This window comes from Rutidosis leptorrhynchoides, chromosome 3 (genome assembly GCF_046630445.1).
Source record: "Rutidosis leptorrhynchoides isolate AG116_Rl617_1_P2 chromosome 3, CSIRO_AGI_Rlap_v1, whole genome shotgun sequence".
Classification (NCBI taxonomy): Eukaryota; Viridiplantae; Streptophyta; class Magnoliopsida; order Asterales; family Asteraceae; genus Rutidosis; species Rutidosis leptorrhynchoides.
Window position 1 is genome coordinate 144638724 of NC_092335.1, and position 18292 is coordinate 144657015.

Genomic DNA, 18292 nt, shown 5'->3' on the forward strand with positions numbered 1-18292 from the left:
GATTTTGTACTTCGTTTTGATATTCCTTAAATGCTTCAAAAGTTTCGTCCTTGTGTCTTAACAAGTAGACATATCCGAAACGACTGAAGTCATCAATGAAAGTAACGAAGTATCTTTCACCATTCCTAGTTATGGGTTTAAAGGGTCCACATACATCCGAATGTATTAGTCCCAATAAGTCTTTAGCCCTTTCATAGGTCCCTTTGAAAGGTGCTTTAGTCATTTTGCCTTGTAAACAAGATTCACATACATCAAACGAGTCTAGTTCATTTGATTTCAAAAGTTCATTCTTTTGAAGTGTATGCATTCGGTTCTTGTTTATGTGACCAAGGCGACAATGCCATAAGTAGGAATCACTCAAATCCCTTTTGAGTTTCTTGGTGTTTACATGGAACATTGAGCTATTGTATGATGTGTCATCATGAACCAATTCATAAATACCATTCGAAGGCGAAGCCTTGAAATAGAACACATTATCTAAAGAAACATGGATATCATCATTAATGAAATTAAGATTAAAACCATATTGTTTCAAACGGGATACAGAAATAATGTTTCGTGATAAATCGGGTGCATACAAAACATTTTTCAAAATAAGCTCCAAACCACTTGGAAGTTTTATAACAAAGTCTCCATGAGCTTTCACTTGCACCCTTGCTCCATTTCCCATGAAGAGACTTGTTATTCCCGTATCTTGATTACTTCTTTTGAACCCCTGCAAAGAATTGCAAATATGAGTTCCACATCCTGTGTCTAATACCCATGTATTAGAAGAAGTAATACTAAGCTCAATGTATACCATATATACATTACCTGAGGTTTGTCCTGCATCCCTCTTTTCCTTCAACTCCTTAAGGTAGACCGGGCAGTTGCGTTTCTAGTGACCCATTTCACCGCAACCAAAGCACGGATCTTCCTTGGGGTTAGCTTTTCCGGCAACCTTTTGCTTCTTGTTGTTGTTGGTTGGGGTAACCATCTTCCCTTTTCCCTTGCCCTTGCCTTGGTAGGTGGGTCCTTTCCTCTTAGCTGCCTTCGGCTTAGAAGTGTTATTGTTTTTGGACCCGCCTTCATTGATCGTAAACACAGGTGAAGCCCTTTTACCCATGCTTGCTTCTACCGTCTTAAGCATGGCATGTAATTCGCCAATGCTTTTATCCCAACCATTCATGTTGTAATTCATTACAAATGTGTCAAACCTTTTTGACAATGAGTTGAGAATAAGGTCTGTGGCTAATTCATTAGACACGTTGCAATTTAGACGGTTTGCTCGATCAATTAGGCTTTTCATCTTAAGGACATAAGATGAAACGGATTGGGAGTCGTCCATCCGACATGCATGAAGCGCTCGGACCTTTTCAAAGCGCTCGACACGAGCTTGTTGAAGGAAAATCTCCTTCAACTGTGTGATCATGTCATATGAACTATGATGCTCAAAATCCTTTTAGAGTTCGGGTATCATAGTCCCAAGCATGAGGCAAGAAACTTGCAACGAATCGGTGCAATATTTCTCCCAATAATCCATGCCTTCCGTATCATCCTCGTCCGGTTGATCGGGAATGGGGTCTTCCAACACATACGCCCTATCCTCTAGTTTGAGGACAATTCTTAGATTGCGAAACCAATCCATGAAGTTCGTATGGTTGAGTTTTTCTTTCTCGAGGATTGACCTCAATGATAGGTTGTTAAAGTTTATTGGTGCGTTTGGAATGTTGTTGTTATTGGCGGCCATCTACAAAATTTAACAAAGTTGTTTAAGTATCAATTTTAATTTAACAATCAATACCCTTTAAATCCAATTGATATTTATTAAATTTTAGAATCCAACGGTAAACCAAATTTCGGTTAGGTGACCTTTATCCCGTCATTTGATTTAGCTAGGTAGTCATTATATGACAATTGCAATCCTTTTGCAACTTCTAAGTTATGGGATCATGCAATCCTTTTGCATGGCATATTTATCCCATCAACGCCTATTTGTTCCTCATGCTTCGGTGACCCTAAGTTCATGATTCCCAAATCAAGTCGTCCTACTTGTGCTAACGTGTAAATTCAACATACAAGTGGTTAGGTGAACTTTATCCCACAAGCATGCGAAATTCACCTTAATCATATTAGTTTGCTCATAACGGTTAGGTGACCTTTATCCCATTATGAGTTCCCTAATATTTTTAAGTGTCACACAAAAGGATGGCGTTTAACTTGTTTGCCTTGTTAATAAGCGATTTTAAGTTTTCATTAATTCTAGTTTGAGAAAACTTTTACACTATACACCAACATGCATTTAGTGTATGGTTTATTTGAAAATCCATTTTTCATGTTGTGTAATAAAGCCAATTCATTACTTTGATATAAACCATTTTATATGTGTTTCAATAACCAATTATTATAATCCTTTTAGTGTTCTTAATAACCATTTATTAATGTCCTTTTGCCATTTCAATTTAACCATTTAAATTGTCGTTTTGCCACTTTTAATTTAATCAATTAAATTATCGTTTTGCATGTCGTTAATAATGTCTAATTTAACCAATTAAATTGTCATTTTTCTTGTTGTTAACTTGTGATATTCTTATAGCAACCAAACATACAAACACAATAAACAACCATGCATGCAAAACAAAGATGTTCACAATCAAGCCATTTTGGTAAGCATTTGTTTAGCCGAAAACAAATGCCACTGGTTAAGGGGTTATAACACAAAGTAGGAGATTTCAAAATCTTCCACTTAATCTTGCATCCTTCCTTGTGTTCTTCATTGTCATCTTCTTGTATCTTCATTTTTACAAAATATATCCTAATACATTTTTCTCTAAAAAATAAAATACAACCTAATCTATTTTACATGCCAAATATAAAATAAATTACATGACAAAATGAATAATATTACAAAACAATTGAATAAATATTATTACAAACCAAATGAATAATAAATAATCAACTAAACATTCAATCAAACACAAGGTCAAGGCTTAGATTGTGAACATTATCATACAACCAAAATATGAACAACATGGAACAACCCAAAACCTATTTTGGGACCCATGAAATTCTGCCAAAAAGGAAACCCACCCAAACCCGAAATTTTTTGCATTCTACTATCATGCATGTTCATAAAATGCAAAAATATAGTGGGTTTAATAAATCATCTCGAAGCATATTTCAACAACTTCGGCTCTAGATACCATTGTTGGGATTTAACAAGTTTCATAATACTTAAAACATTTTAAGAATCAAATTAAAGCGGAAGCATGTATGTATTATCATTTAGAACTTGTTAATCTTTAACCAATTAAAGTTAAATCCCAATTAGGATCAAGTTGTGATATATACTTACAAACTACAAGCAAGTAAAGAGATTATACCTACTCCAAGCTTGCTAGTAAATGATGAAGATGATGATGATGAATGGAGCTCCAAAATGTATGAAACCTCAAGTTGTTATACCCCAAACTTTGCACCAACACCCTAGATTTTGGTTAGGATTTAATGACACTTGAAATTCACTTTCAAAATCAACTCAAGAACACCTTATTGTTCTTCAAAACTCACGGCCAAGACAGCAGAGTTTTGGAGTCTTTGTGCAGTTTTTTTTTTTAATGTATTTTGATGTATCTTGCATGTGTATGTTATCACTTGAGTCAAGGACTTAATACCCATGTACTTTAATACTTGTGTTATATTAAAAGTAACAAAACAAGCATGGGATGCTTGTCTTGGAGTCCCAAAAACTGCATTCCACTTCACATGGGTTTTATATAAAAATAACCCTTTTATTTTTATAAAACTTGTATACAAAAAAAACATGACTTGTTAAGTTACATACATATTTATTTTATAAACCTTTTATAAAATATAACACAATATATTGTTTATCCTTATAAACAATTAAGTCCTTAATTTACAAATTATCCAAATAATTTATCTCAAGTAATAATATATAGGAAACCAATTTTCTAAAATCCAAGTGTCGCGTATTTATTTAATGATCCAATCGTTAAGATAAATACGTACAAAGTGTCGGTAAGCTTGTTATTGGGTATGACCCGACTTGGATCATAACACATTAGCCACATTAATTTAATATGTCTCTCGGGCATATGAAATACCTTCACTGAGTCCCTCAACAATGTGTTCCGTCATGCCCATATGATGCCGATCAAAGCGTGTATCGAATATACATTTGATTACACCAGACAACACTTCTACGATCAAAGTCGAGATGCAAGGCTATGTAATTCACCACTTTCCAAGAACATGTTTAACGTCTTTAATGAACGGGCAAAAAGAGCTCAACGTTACAAAACAACATGTTATCACGAACAACAAGGTATCTTCAAGGTTCATTTAACTTATCAAAGAAGTGGTGAAGGTGGCACCGATTACACAGTGGAGTTTAAAGAGAAAAGGTGTTCATGTGGAATTTGGCAACACCAAATATTACCTTGCTCTCATGCCATTTCCGTATGTAGCCATCTAAACGAGAATATAAATAAATGCATCAGTAAAAAGTATACAACTCCTACATGAAGAGAGCAATATAGCCATCATTTTAATCCACTAAGAGATGCGAGCTACTGGACGCATATACAATGGAAAATTATGACCGATCCATCAAGATTGATTAAGCACAGGGGGCGGAAGCAATCAAAACATATTAAGAACCAGATGGATGAACGTGAAAAGCAAAAACCAAAGTGTGGTACATGCAGGGCTGAAGGTCACAACAGGAACACCTGTCCAACTACTAGAATGCCATAGGTTTTCATTAGTAATTTGTTGTATTTAGTTTGTTGTACTTTGTTTGTTGTAATCGCTAATTCTGTTTATGAATAAAAAAGTGTTGTTGAAATAATGAAATTGCATGTTACTAATCTTATTCAAGTTACTAATCTATTACAAGTAACTTTAATTTATAAAAGGTCTAGGTGCATAATAGTATTCACCATGACTATCATACATCGTATCGAACTCTAGCGCGTCTTCAAAAACTCCAAATAAAACATACAACTCGATATTTTCTGAAAGTATACACGCTTTCCCTACTAATGTATACCATTCTTCATCATTGCACATTGCTTCGGGTTCAGCAACTCCTAGTTTGTAGTAGTATATGTCCATTGAACGTGGATTCTTTGGTAGCTTTTCTCGAAGAAACTCATTCAACTTCTCCATATTAAAGCCCCGAACATCTACGTTATCAAACGTCATTTTAGGCCCTTTAGATAGTTCCGTTTTATCATCATTCCATTCAAAATCACAACCATGATACACGTCAATTGATACGCATTTCGGATTCATTTTTTGTTATGTATTTATGAAACAATCAAAAATCACTTTTATAAGCCTGAATCTACAAATAACCGAAGTTTTAAAGTTCGGTTTCAGACCTATCAGAAAAAGCATGCAAAACCGATGTTTGAAACTTCGGTTTGTCAGGTACTAGACATGTCATAAAAAGCAATTAAAGATATGTTACTGTTACCTTTTACTGTTCGGCAGCTTTTACTGAAACCGAATTTTGAAATGCCGGTTTTTCAATTATAACTACACTATATAAACCGACATCTATTACAACAAACGGATGTATCACTCTCTTCTCCCTTCTCCAAACATAAATTTTAATTTTGTAAACATGTCACCAATTTCTGTTCAAATTAATGTCTATTGGAATGGACAGTTTTCAACACAATTCAAGTTTTACTATGGGTACAAATATAAGTACTTTCAAAATGTGGATGTTAGTTAGATGACAACAATTTCAAAGGTGTTTGAGTGGCTCAAATAAAACATTACGGTTGAACACTCGGGCGTGATGTTTTGAAATGAAGGTAAATGAAAATTCGAGCATCTCTGTGAGGAAGATGAATGGAATATGATCAAAAACGAAGCAATTGTGAAAAACCAACCTCTTCCATTGCATCTAATTTAATTATGTGTTAAATTTCTCTGTGTTGTTTTAAATTATGTATTTTTATTTTCAAAAAAATGTAACCGTGATTCTGATATTAATAAAAGTGTTGTTCAAAAAATTTGTATTTGCATCTTACTACTATTAATATTTTATTGTTTGTAATGTTATTATATATTTTTAAAGTAATATTAGCGTATATAACTGTAAATTAACTATCAAATCCCAGTTATTTATTAAAATTAGTGTTTAAAAAAACATATAACCCAAAACCGAAGTTTGGAACTTCGGATTTGGTCAAAACCGAAGTTCCAAACTTTGGATTAGGGTTTCTGCTGACAGACCACCCCAAAACCGAAGTTTGAAACTTCGGAAGTGGCAAAACCGAAGTTTGAAACTTCGGTTTTACCATTTTTGCAACAAAAATTCCTTTTTTTTCCATTTTTGCAAGAAGGATAAAAAAAATTACCATTTAAAAAAAAAATCAGAAACAAGAGGCCATTGTAACAAATTGTATTAGGATTTAGGGATACCATCTTCAATTATCATCTTACCTATAGAAACAAAAGTCCATGATAAAAGATACCCTATATTATGTTTATCATCTTGACTAGAGAAACAAAGGCGATGATAATAAATTGTAGTAGGGTATATTTATGTGAACTTTCAGCTCCAAATAGTTTTAACAAAATAACCTATATTAAATAAATACAGTACCTTTGACTTTTGTAGGGTATATTTGTGACTTCTAAAAACTTTGACCCTCTAATACTTGGAAAAGAAAAAGACCGAGTATTCTGTCAGAAACTGTTCATGTGTACAAATGGATAGATGATCGTGTACTACCAATATACAGTATTCTTCACAACATCCGTTTCAAAAACGGCTGATACTTATTCTACTTTGGTCGAAACTCTAAGGCGCGTACAATAAGACCTGACATTGTTCCCTCATAAGCTATGAGTTGCAAGTGCATAGGGATTATGTTCTTTCCAGTCTTATTATAATTCGAGTTGAACTCCCACACCATAACTTCCATCCATCCATCTTTCCTCTGTTCTGGAACCCAAATACCATCATGTTGATTATATGGAGCTGGGGATCTAAAATATATAAACTTAGTTGGCTTCTTGTTCTTATGAAGTATACCCCGTACTTTCACAGGACCATACAACCCCCGACATTTTTCTGAAAGCTTGAACACAAGGTAGCATGCATATTCTGTAAGTGGAGACAGCTTTTCGATTTCAATCTTGTACTTGATCCTAAAGACGTGCTCTCGTATAAGCTCCGTCACATCTTGAAATCTGTACTTTATGTATTTCATGAGATGGTGCATATGAGAGGTGAACTTTTTGTCGTACACTTGTGAATTCAGCATTAATATTACTAGAAAACTTATGAAAATGAGATTTGAAGTTATGAAAATTAGTTGAATCTAATCAAGTTAACTTCTTTTAAATGTCCAACAGATGAACAGTTGGTATGATTAATTTGTACCAAAATTGGTTTAAATTAAGGCCATCCACCACGATTTAACATGGAAGCACATAATGAATGAAATAAGATGATCCGATAGCCTGTTACCAGTTGCATTAGCATTGTGGGTGGCTAATATGTAAGGGTGGTGATTTGTACATCGTCAAAATATAAAGCATAACGAAAGATTTCTGTTGAGGTGAGACAAATAAACAAACCTCGAATCATTTGAGGGTTCAAAATGAAAGGACTTCATGTCGCGAGGATTGTACAAAAACTCCTTTGAAAAAAGCACAAGATGTTTCTTTACTGTCTCTCCGTCAAGCGATGATACCTGTTCATCATATAATGGGAAAATTTATACCAAGGCTACAAAAATTAATTTCGATCTTCAACAGATGATAATACTGATTAAAGATAAGAGAAGGACCTTTTCTGTATCGGAAGTATCCTCAGATTTCTTGTCACTTGGCAATTGTTGCCCCTGATCAAAGTTCAAGATTGATTTTAGAAAATGTTGGAACCCCTTTAATTTGTCATTTTCTTTTTCCGATTCACGTGTCAATAAAATTTAAAATGCACATTGAATAGTTGTAACATAGAAGGTGAAAATTGTGCTAGTGCATTGACTCCATTGACCACCATTCCAAAATTAATGAATTTATAATGGAAACAAAAAAGTATTATCAGGCGTACCTTGTCAATTGCTTTAAACTCGATGCCTTGAACATAAATGGAACGGCCTTCACAATAGTATCGTGAGAAGCTATCTAGAGAAACCTCATAAAAGGTATCTTCTTTCTGCTTCAAAAACTGGCACAATTCAATCATCATCCAACCACTGTCATCATCTATGTGTGTTGCAAAATAAGAATGTAATGTTTTAGACCCCATTTTGTACTTAAGGTTCACATACGTCAGTTCTCTAGAAACTCTTATTGGATCGCAGAACTTGAAGACCAAACTAACCCCGTAAGCAACATCGGAAGATAAAACGTTAGTATTTATATTGATTTTGATCTTCAAATCTGATATATTTATCATCTTCACCACTCTAGGAAACCTGCATGACAATACATAACTTTAAATATAATTAAGCATCACCTTTTGTCCCATAATAAAAATACATGTTGTAAATGCATATGGAGGCAAAGATAGACGGAGGAACCTTATAATTGACTTTTGAGTAGATCTGCACTTATGCGATATACCGTCTCGATATGAAAACTTTGTTGCTGATATCAATATATTAACTTTACCAGTACTGCTTAGTGAAAGCCACTGTTTTACATAACAGAAGAAAACATAAATTATATATTTATTTATTCTAAATCATATAACCCATGAAAAATACACGAAATAAAGTGAATAAGGGATTACCACTTCTCCCTTTTGAATGAAGATTCCTTCAGTTAGCAATTTAAAGAGTTCCTTTGGCCGTGTAGAAGAGTAGATTTCGGGGGTTTTGGACATACCAATGAGTTCTCTATGGTTTCTAGGCAGTTGCGGTTCCCAAATTTCATCATCTTCCTATACATTAATTGAAAAACTTAAAGATAAACCAAATTATTGATAAATACATTAACCAGTTGATGGATTAACTAAGATTTTATACAAGTTATATTTTGATTTATATATTTTTGATTTACTACTATATCCTGGCGGCATAAACGCACTAAAAGAATAATGAAAACTTACCTGGAATTCTAATGCTTTTTTTAGCTGTTTTACAACCTCAGTTGCCTCTGGTCGCAAATTGACATCATCAGACACACATCGATAGGCAATATTTGCAAATGTATTAAATGAACGTGGCAGAATTTGTTTCTTTAAACCCTCAAACACCATCTCGCCAAGTTTTCCTTCTACATAGTGCTCTTTAGCCAAAGAGACTAAAGATTCACTGTGATCCATATATCCCTCTTCTCTTGCCAGTCTACCGCATAATATCTCGAATAAAATCACACCAAATGAATAAATAATAGATTTTTCGGCTAACAAGGTGTACTCCGGGTCAAGGTAGTCGTAAGCATCATTGCTGATATGTTCCATCTCCAAAACAGAAACTTTTGCCTTCCAATCATCTTTTGTTTTTGTTTCTACTTTGGAGGCAGCCTTCCAATCAAAGACATTTACTAGAATGCTGCTGCTTTTGATGTCCCTAAGTGCAACCTTCTTTAGCGTAACATCACGCTTGTGAAAGAATTCTAATCCAGTTGCAATAGCAATGCATAAATCAAGCCGTTTCATCCAGTTAAGACTAGCATCACTCAAATACATATCAAGACTACTATTAGGCACATCCTGGTATACAATAATGGTTTCATTCATTTTGTTACAATAGCCTACAAGACCAATGATATTCTCATGCTTGCGCTTGACAAGTATATCAAGTTCCATCCGAAATTGACGATCTCCTTGACCAGACTTGTTATTCCACCGCTTTACAACAACGGTTGTACGTACATCAGTAACCGCAGCAGCAACAACAACATCAGCATCATCATCATCATCATCAGCAGCAGCAGCACCACCAGCAGCAGCAACATCCGTAACATCAACATCAGCATGTGGAAGTTGTCCTTTATATGCCGTCCAGTCTTTTCCCTTTCTAACACAATTCTCTTTACTGAAGTTTTGTGTTGCAAATTCGATGTCTTCAAGTGAAATTTGGAGCTTGTTCATGAGGTTCTCCTGTGAATCAAGAGAGTTCCAGTCAATTTCATAACTAAAATACATAAGGTCGATATAGGTTCAAATGCAACATTTAAGTTCTACTTTGTGCCAATTATCGTGAAATTAAATCCAACATTTCCTTTAGCAAGAGAACAGGTGAGCACACTACTAGATACTGACAAAGTGATGGAACAGAGAAAAATATTGACTTACTTGAAAGTCCAACGCTTTCTCCAGTTCCTCAATGACAGTTTCCATTTTCGGACGCTTTGCTTGAGTTTCTCGTAAACATTCATATGCAATATCCAGAAATGTATCTAAAGAATCTTGATTGGGTCCTGTATTTGTAGAAAATACGTCAGTTACTGAAAGCATAGGATCCATCATTTCCTTTATGGTTCCTTCACTGAAGCGTCGGCATGCAATGGGTGCAAGCCCTTTCTCATTTTCAAGTGTGTAATCAGAATCATATGCCAACCTCCCACAAAAAATCTCAAATAGAACCACTCCAAGAGCGTAAATATCTGATTCTATCTCCAACTTACCTGTCCTTTCATATTCTGGATCCCAATACACTTTTGATTCAGTGCTATCATTGGTACCAGAAGTGTTAGCATCTTGATTCTCTGGGTGTAATTTGAAGAGCCCAATGTAGGCAATCTTTGCCTCTAATTCTGCCTCCAACTTCGCCCCCAATGTCTTCTCCAACTTTTTGACCAACAAAATGTTCGCACTCTTTATGTCACCATGTATTATCTTTTTTCTGCTGTCCATCTTGGTGTGAAGATGATTGAGTCCACGTGCAATCTCCAGGCAAATTTGTAGACGTACCTTCCAAGTCAGTTTACTCCTGGTATCATGGCTACTTCTAAAATATTCATTTAGGCTTCCATTAGAACCATGCTCATATACAATGATCATTTCGGGACCCTTGTCACAAAAGCCAAGAAGAGAGGCTATGTTGGGATGCTTATAACGAGTACGCAGTTCAATTTCTGCAAGGAACTCTTCTTTTTCTCGCCCATGTTTTCTACCGGAGATTAGTTTTATTGCTACAGTTATGCGATTACTTAGCTCTTCACCTTTATTCTTCTTATCTACTGAAGTGAAACTTCTACTTTCAAATTGATCAAGTTCTGCTTTGTATACCCTATAATATGTGTCTAACCCAACACAATACTTTTCTGCAAAATTCTCAGTGGCCTGAACTATATCACCGTGCTGAAACTTTGAGAGTACCGTATTTTCTCCCTGAAACATTGTGTTTTTGAGCCAGTTAGTAATAAACCGACATAAGTTTTATTTTGATATCAAATTCAATTCCACAATTTGCATGTAAACTTAATAATTAGAAACAGAATATTGACAATCACAACAGAAAAAGTTTATACCAACACTAAATGATTTCATCAAGACATGTCGGATGATCTTTATATATAGAGTGAATGTTGTTGGAAGCTTCGACGAGCCCAACACACCACTATAGAGGATCTAGACTATACTAGATTCACTACACCAACACTTTGACGTTGGTTAGCCTTTAATTTTATAAATCCTTAGTGCACAATGTACTTAGGCGACAGTGTCGACCATATATCTTTAGGCGGTATAACCGACCATGTATTACTTAGGCGGCAGAGCCGACCATATAATAAGAACAACAAAAGTGCACTAAGAACTTAAACACAAACTAAGGCTTGATCGGGAAACTTAACAAAAACACTTATATTAAATTACAATTACAATATTACTTACAAGCTTTATCTTCTCTACTTTCGCTAACTCACACTCTTCTTCTCTTCTTCACAACTCACTTCTTATTTCACTCTCACAACTTCACACAACACAAATGAAATCTCCTCCCATATTTATACTACTCCATGGAACATTCTAGAACCTAGATATTTCCATGGATATATAAATATCTAGATATTTCTACAACCTACAAATATCTAGATTTTTCTTTTACATTTCAATTTCTAGATTTTTCTCTCATATCTAGATATTTTCTTATACATATTAATATCTAGATATTTTACCCATATACATTTACTAATTCCATATTATTCTAAATTTGCATTGTATTTTAACACTCCCCCTCAATGCAAATTTTCTTCCAACGATGTCTTGCAGACCATTCCAAGTGCTTCTCTGAATTTTTCAAACTTTGATTTACTTAGGCTCTTGGTGAATATATCTGCAACCTGTTCATCTGTCTTTGTTGGCACCATCTTGATTTTTCCTTTAAGGACCTTCTCACGAACATAGTGATATTGCACTTCTATATGTTTTGTTCTTGCATGAAAGACTGGATTTTCTGCTAGTCGTATAGCTGATAGGTTATCGCAAAGAAGATTTACTTGATAATCTGTTGATTGATGAAGATCTTCCATTAGTTGTTTCAACCATGTAATTTCTTGTGTTGCTGATGATGCCGATCGATATTCTGCTTCAGTGCTTGATAAGGATACAGTTGGTTGTCTCTTGATGCACCATGATATTACTCCCGATCCAAGACTAAACATGTATCCAGTTGTTGACCGTCGTGTATCATAGTCTCCAGCGTAATCGGCGTCACAATATCCAGTCACGTGACATTCTTTTGTTTTCTTGTATAAAATACCAAAGTTGATAGTGCCTTTAACATACCTTAAGATGCGTCGTACAACATCAAGGTGAGGCTTCTTCGGATTGCTCATGTATCGACTAACCACTCCAACTGCATAAGATATGTCTGGCCGGCTTAGTGTGAGATAAATAAGACTTCCGACCATCTTTCGATACATGGTAACATCTTGAAGACTTTTTCCTTCATCTGCTCGTAGTTTTGTATTCGGATCCATCGGAGTTGAGATAGGTTTGCAATTAAGCATTCCGTACTTTTGTAAAAGATCTCGCGCATATTTCTGTTGTCCCAGAAATAATCCTTCTCTTTTCCTGCTCTATTTCGAGTCCAAGAAAATGTTTGAGTTCTCCAAGCTCCTTCATATGAAATCTGATAGACAGATTCTCTCTTGTTCTTTGGATCTCCTCATAGTGATCTCCCGTGATGATTAAGTCATCCACATATACTAGCACTATGGCTAGTTTTCCTTGATCTTGTTTCACAAATAAACTAGAATCTGAAGGAGCAACTGTGAAACCACTTTGTACTAAGAACTCGCCAATCTTCCCGTACCAAGCTCTTGGAGCCTGCTTCAAGCCGTATAGTGCTTTCTTTAATTTGCAGACATGGTCAGGATGGGACTTGTTCTCAAAGCCTTTTGGTTGCTCCATATAAATTTCTTTGTCAAGTTCTCCATGTAAGAAAGCGTTCTTGACATCCATCTGCCACAGCTTCCAAGATTTGCTAGCGGCTAAAGCTAGTAGAGCTCGAACTGTTGTGATCTTCGCCACTGGACTAAACGTTTCTTCATAATCCAGCCCATATTGTTGAGAAAAACCTCTAGCAACAAGTCAAGCTTTATACCTTTCAATGGAGCCATCTGATCGAGTCTTCACCTTGTAAACCCATTTACAAGATATTGGTTTTACATCTTTTGGCTTTGGAACTAAACTCCATGTCTGGTTTTCTTTTAGTGCATTAATTTCTTCTTCCATCGCTTTCTGCCATTCTTGACTTTGTGCTGCTTCTTCATAAATAGAAGGCTCAATAGGTATTGATTCATCCACATGAGCAGCATTGGCATACCTTGGATTAGGTTGCCTCGGCCTTGTTGATCTCTGTAATTCTTGCACATGCTCCTCGGCATCCATTTGGCTTGAACGAACCTCTTCGGATGTAGATTGATGTACCCCAGTTTTCCATGGACTCGTTTCCTTAGAGTACGATCCATCTCCTTCTTTAATTGGATCCGATATCTGCTCTTTAGGTTCTTCTTTTTCTTCTGGACCTTCTTCTAATCCATGAGATTCTGGAAGCTCTATCTTTTGAGGTGACCACCATGAAGACGCTTCATCAAATACCACATTTCTTGAAGTATGACACTTTCCAGTATTTGGATCACAACATCTCCATCCTTTTCTTGATTCATCATAACCGACAAAAATGCATCGAATTGCCTTCTTATCAAATTTGCTTCGTAGATGATCTGGTACGAAGACGTAGCATACACATCCAAAAACCTTGAGATGGTTGACGGTTGGCTTGATCTTCCATAATCTTTCATATGGTGAAATATATCCCAACTTTGTTTGTGGGAGTCTGTTAATCACGTATGAAGCCGTCCTCATACATTCGGCCCAAAATCTTCCTGGTACATTCTTACCATGAAGCATACTTCGACAGGTTTCAGCAAGATGACGATTCTTACGTTCTGCCACTCCATTCTGTTGTAGAGTATTAGGGCAAGTTAATTGCCTTCTGATCTTGTGCTTCTCAAGATACATATTGAACTCAGTCGATAAATATTCTCCTCCATTATCTGTGCGTAAGTACCTAATCTTATTATTGAGCTCACTTTCTATCTTCTTCTTGAACTCTTTAAACTTCTGAAAAGTCTCCGACTTTTCCTTCATGAAGTAAACCCACACATACCTTGAGAAGTCATCAATGAATGTCACCATATACTTCATTCCTCCAAGTGATGTTTGTTTCACTGGGCCAAAGACGTCTGAGTGTATGAGCTCTAGTGGTGTCTTGGACTGATGTTGTGACTCCTTGAATGGAAATTGGTGAGCTTTTCCAAATTGACATCCAGCACATATTGTATCTGTTCGGATATCAATTTGAGGAAGTCCATTTACTATGTGTTTCACCATCATCTCCTTTAACTTGTTGTAGCCCACATGCCCAAGACGTTCATGCCAAAGATCAGCCGTCTCATTTTTTCGAGTCTTATCCACATAAGCTGTTTCAGCAGATAATACATAGATCGATTCTATTCTTCTTCCATGCATAACTGGATTGCCAACCACCTTTACTCTCTTAAATACGGACACATCTTCTGGTCCAAAGAGCACATAGTTCCCTTCTGCTGTCAATTGTGGTACTGACAGTAAATTCTTCTTTAGGCCAGGGACAAGATACACCTTCTCGAGTTGGAGCTTATGAGAGTCGCCTTCATTTGAAATTATTGTCTTTCCAATGTGAGAAATAGACAACCTTGAATTGTCGGCTGTCAACACGACTCTCTTTCCTTTGTAATCCTCCATTTCTTGCAGCTTCGTCTCATCATTGGTCATATGATTTGAGCACCCAGAATCAATGATCCAATCATCTTTGTAGTTTATTTTTGACTTTAAGGTTGCTGCAAGAGCTTGATCATCCATGTCAGCTTCAACGGAGAGTCCTGCTTCTGCATCCCATGTTTCCTCATTAATGGTTGCTTCGAATGTGACCTCTTTCTTCTCATCTCTTGCGGCGGCCACATTTCCTTCGAAAGTTCGCCTTCTGGGGAATCTACATTCTCGAGTAAAATGACCCTTCTTGCCACAATTGAAGCATTCACCATTCTTTCTCTTATCATTTTCCCCGTATTGTTGGCGATGATCTCTTCTTCCTTGTTGAGCTCCCCCTGAAGCGTTGCCTTTTGATTTTGGGTGACCCTTCCACCCATATGTCTTACTTTCTTTCATCGCCTCTTGTCTTCGAGATGTTGCTTTCTTTTTATTGGTGAAGAGTGCATCTTCTCCGTCTTTTACGGTTACTTCATTCATCTGCTTGGCTAATGCCTCTTGATTTGCCAATAGATTCTCCAGCTCTATTAATGATGGTTGAGTAGGCCATCCTCTCACAGCGGCTATAAATCCATTATACTCGGATCTTAAGCCGTGGATGATAATTCTCTTCATCCTTGCATTGCTCACTTTCTCTTCAGGAGCAAGTTGAGATATCTCACGGCAAATTAATTTCACCTTGGTGAAATACCGAGAAATAGACAGGCTATCTTGTGAGATACCCGCGAGCTCATTTTCCAAGAGCTGGAGGCGTGCTTCATTCTTCTTTGAAAATAATTTTTCAAAAGTTTCCCAAGCTGCCTTTGGTGTTTTCTCGTCACGGATGTGCTCCAATAGATCCTCCTCGATTGTAGTCTTCAATATAAATAAAGCCTTCCCGGCCTTGATGTTCCATTTTCTCAAGGCTTCAGCATTTTCTTTCGGTGGAGGCGTTGTGTCACTGCCAGCAACTATTTCCCATAAATCCTGTCCTTGTAGGTAGGATTCTATGCAAGTCCGCCAATAACCATAGTTGTGGTTATTGAGACTCTTGATTCCACTGCTCGTACTTGCAAGATCTGCCATCATGACGTCCAACGTCCAATAAGCTTGGTCCCTGACCGATGAGCTTTCACAGTTCCTAACTGTGCTCCGACAGAATCTTCCTTAGAGCCTTGGTGAAAACAAGCCAATGTAAACGTCCAACGTTTACCGATTTCCTCCACTAGAAATGGTCCCGAACGACCCGCTCTGATACCAATTGTTGGAAGCTTCGACGAGCCTAACACACCACTATAGAGGATCTAGACTATACTAGACTCACTACACCAACACTTTGACGTTGGTTAGCCTTTAATTTTATAAATCCTTAGTGCACAATGTACTTAGGCGATAGTGTCGACCATATATCTTTAGGCGGTATAACCGACCATGTATTACTTAGGTGGCAGAGCCGACCATATAATAAGAACAACAAAAGTGCACTAAGAACTTAAACACAAACTAAGGCTTGATCGGGAAAATTAACAAAAACACTTATATTAAATTACAATTACAATATTACTTACAAGCTTTATCTTCTCTACTTTCGCTAACTCACACTCTTCTTCTCTTCTTCACAACTCACTTCTTATTTCACTCTCACAACTTCACACAACACAAATGAAATCTCCTCCCATATTTATACTACTCCATGGAACATTCTAGAACCTAGATATTTCCATGGATATATAAATATCTAGATATTTCTACAACCTACAAATATCTAGATTTTTCTTTTACATTTCAATTTCTAGATTTTTCTCTCATATCTAGATATTTTCTTATACATATTAATATCTAGATATTTTACCCATATACATTTACTAATTCCATATTATTCTAAATTTGCATTGTATTTTAACAAATGTCTTACATTTTTTTTTTTTTTTTTTAAAAAACTCATAGACATAAAAGTCAAGTTATCCTCCAAGTATTCTTAACTAACAAGACCCTAAAAACTACTCTTTTAGGTTATAGTAGTAGCAATATGATGAAGTGATTTTTGATATATTTATCTTATAAAATGTACTTACTTGAAGGTCTAATGCTTTATGAAGTTCTTTGATGACAACTTCCATTGTTGGGCGCTTGGCTTGAGTTTCTGCCAAGCATAGGTTGGCAACTTCTGAAAATGCGGCGAAAGAATCTTGATTGGGTCCTCTGTTTAGAGTGAACGTGTGTTCATCATCTTCTTCTATCATCCTATGATCTATCAATTCCTTTAGAGTTTTCTCGCTGAATCGTCGTCGTGCAATAGGTGCAAGCCCCATCTCGTTTTCGTTGGTGAAGATCCAATCATAGGCCAACCTCCCTGATAAGATTTCAAACAGTACTACCCCGAAGGAATAAACATCGGATTCACTTTTATACCTCCCCGTAGTCGCATATTCCGGATCCCAATACACCTCTGTGCCAACAACACGTTTAGTTTGGATAGTGGCCGCTTGCTGATTTTTTGGGTGGAATTTGGAGAGGCCAAAGTCAGCAATTTTTGCATTCCAATTCTTATCAAACAATATATTTGCACTTTTGATGTCTCTATGTATTATCTTTGGTTTTCCATCCATGCTAGTGTGAAGGTACTTCAGCCCTTGTGCAATATCAAGACAGATTTGTAATCGCTGATACCAATTAAAATTAATCTTTTTTTCAGCACTTCTCAAATAGTCATCGAGGCTTCCATTAACAAGGAATTTGTAGATAAGAATCATTTCTGAGTTTTTGTTGGAAAATCCAAGAAGAGAGACTGTTAGGATGATTACAACTAGTAAGCAATTCCAATTCTGCCACAAACCCTCGTTCGCCTTCATCATCTTGTCTATTCATTATTCTTTTTATAGCTACTTTGCTATGTCTTTTGGGCCAATCATCCTTTTTCCACTCTTCATTTGATGACAAACTTACGATAAGCTCTCCTTTGTACACCTTACCATAACCTCCTTCCCCAATTAAATTGTTCTTGTCGTCAAAATTATTGGTGGCACGTTTTATATCATCTAGTTGAATCCTCAAGTGTTCCAAGTGAACCAT

At 36.2% G+C, this 18292-nt stretch overlaps 1 protein-coding gene across 1 annotated transcript; it reads right to left on the reverse strand.

Moving 5' to 3' along the window:
• Positions 1-6519: 6519 nt before the first annotated feature.
• Positions 6520-18292, reverse strand: LOC139900462 (uncharacterized). The gene is made up of 10 exons (XM_071883233.1): positions 18057-18292; positions 17296-17938; positions 10277-11314; positions 9086-10081; positions 8768-8917; positions 8556-8668; positions 8084-8450; positions 7818-7871; positions 7606-7721; positions 6520-7215 (listed from the first exon to the last, which is right to left on the reverse strand). Exons 1-10 carry the CDS (start codon positions 18290-18292, stop codon positions 6807-6809), a joined length of 4122 nt encoding a protein of 1373 aa, XP_071739334.1. The 3' UTR covers positions 6520-6806.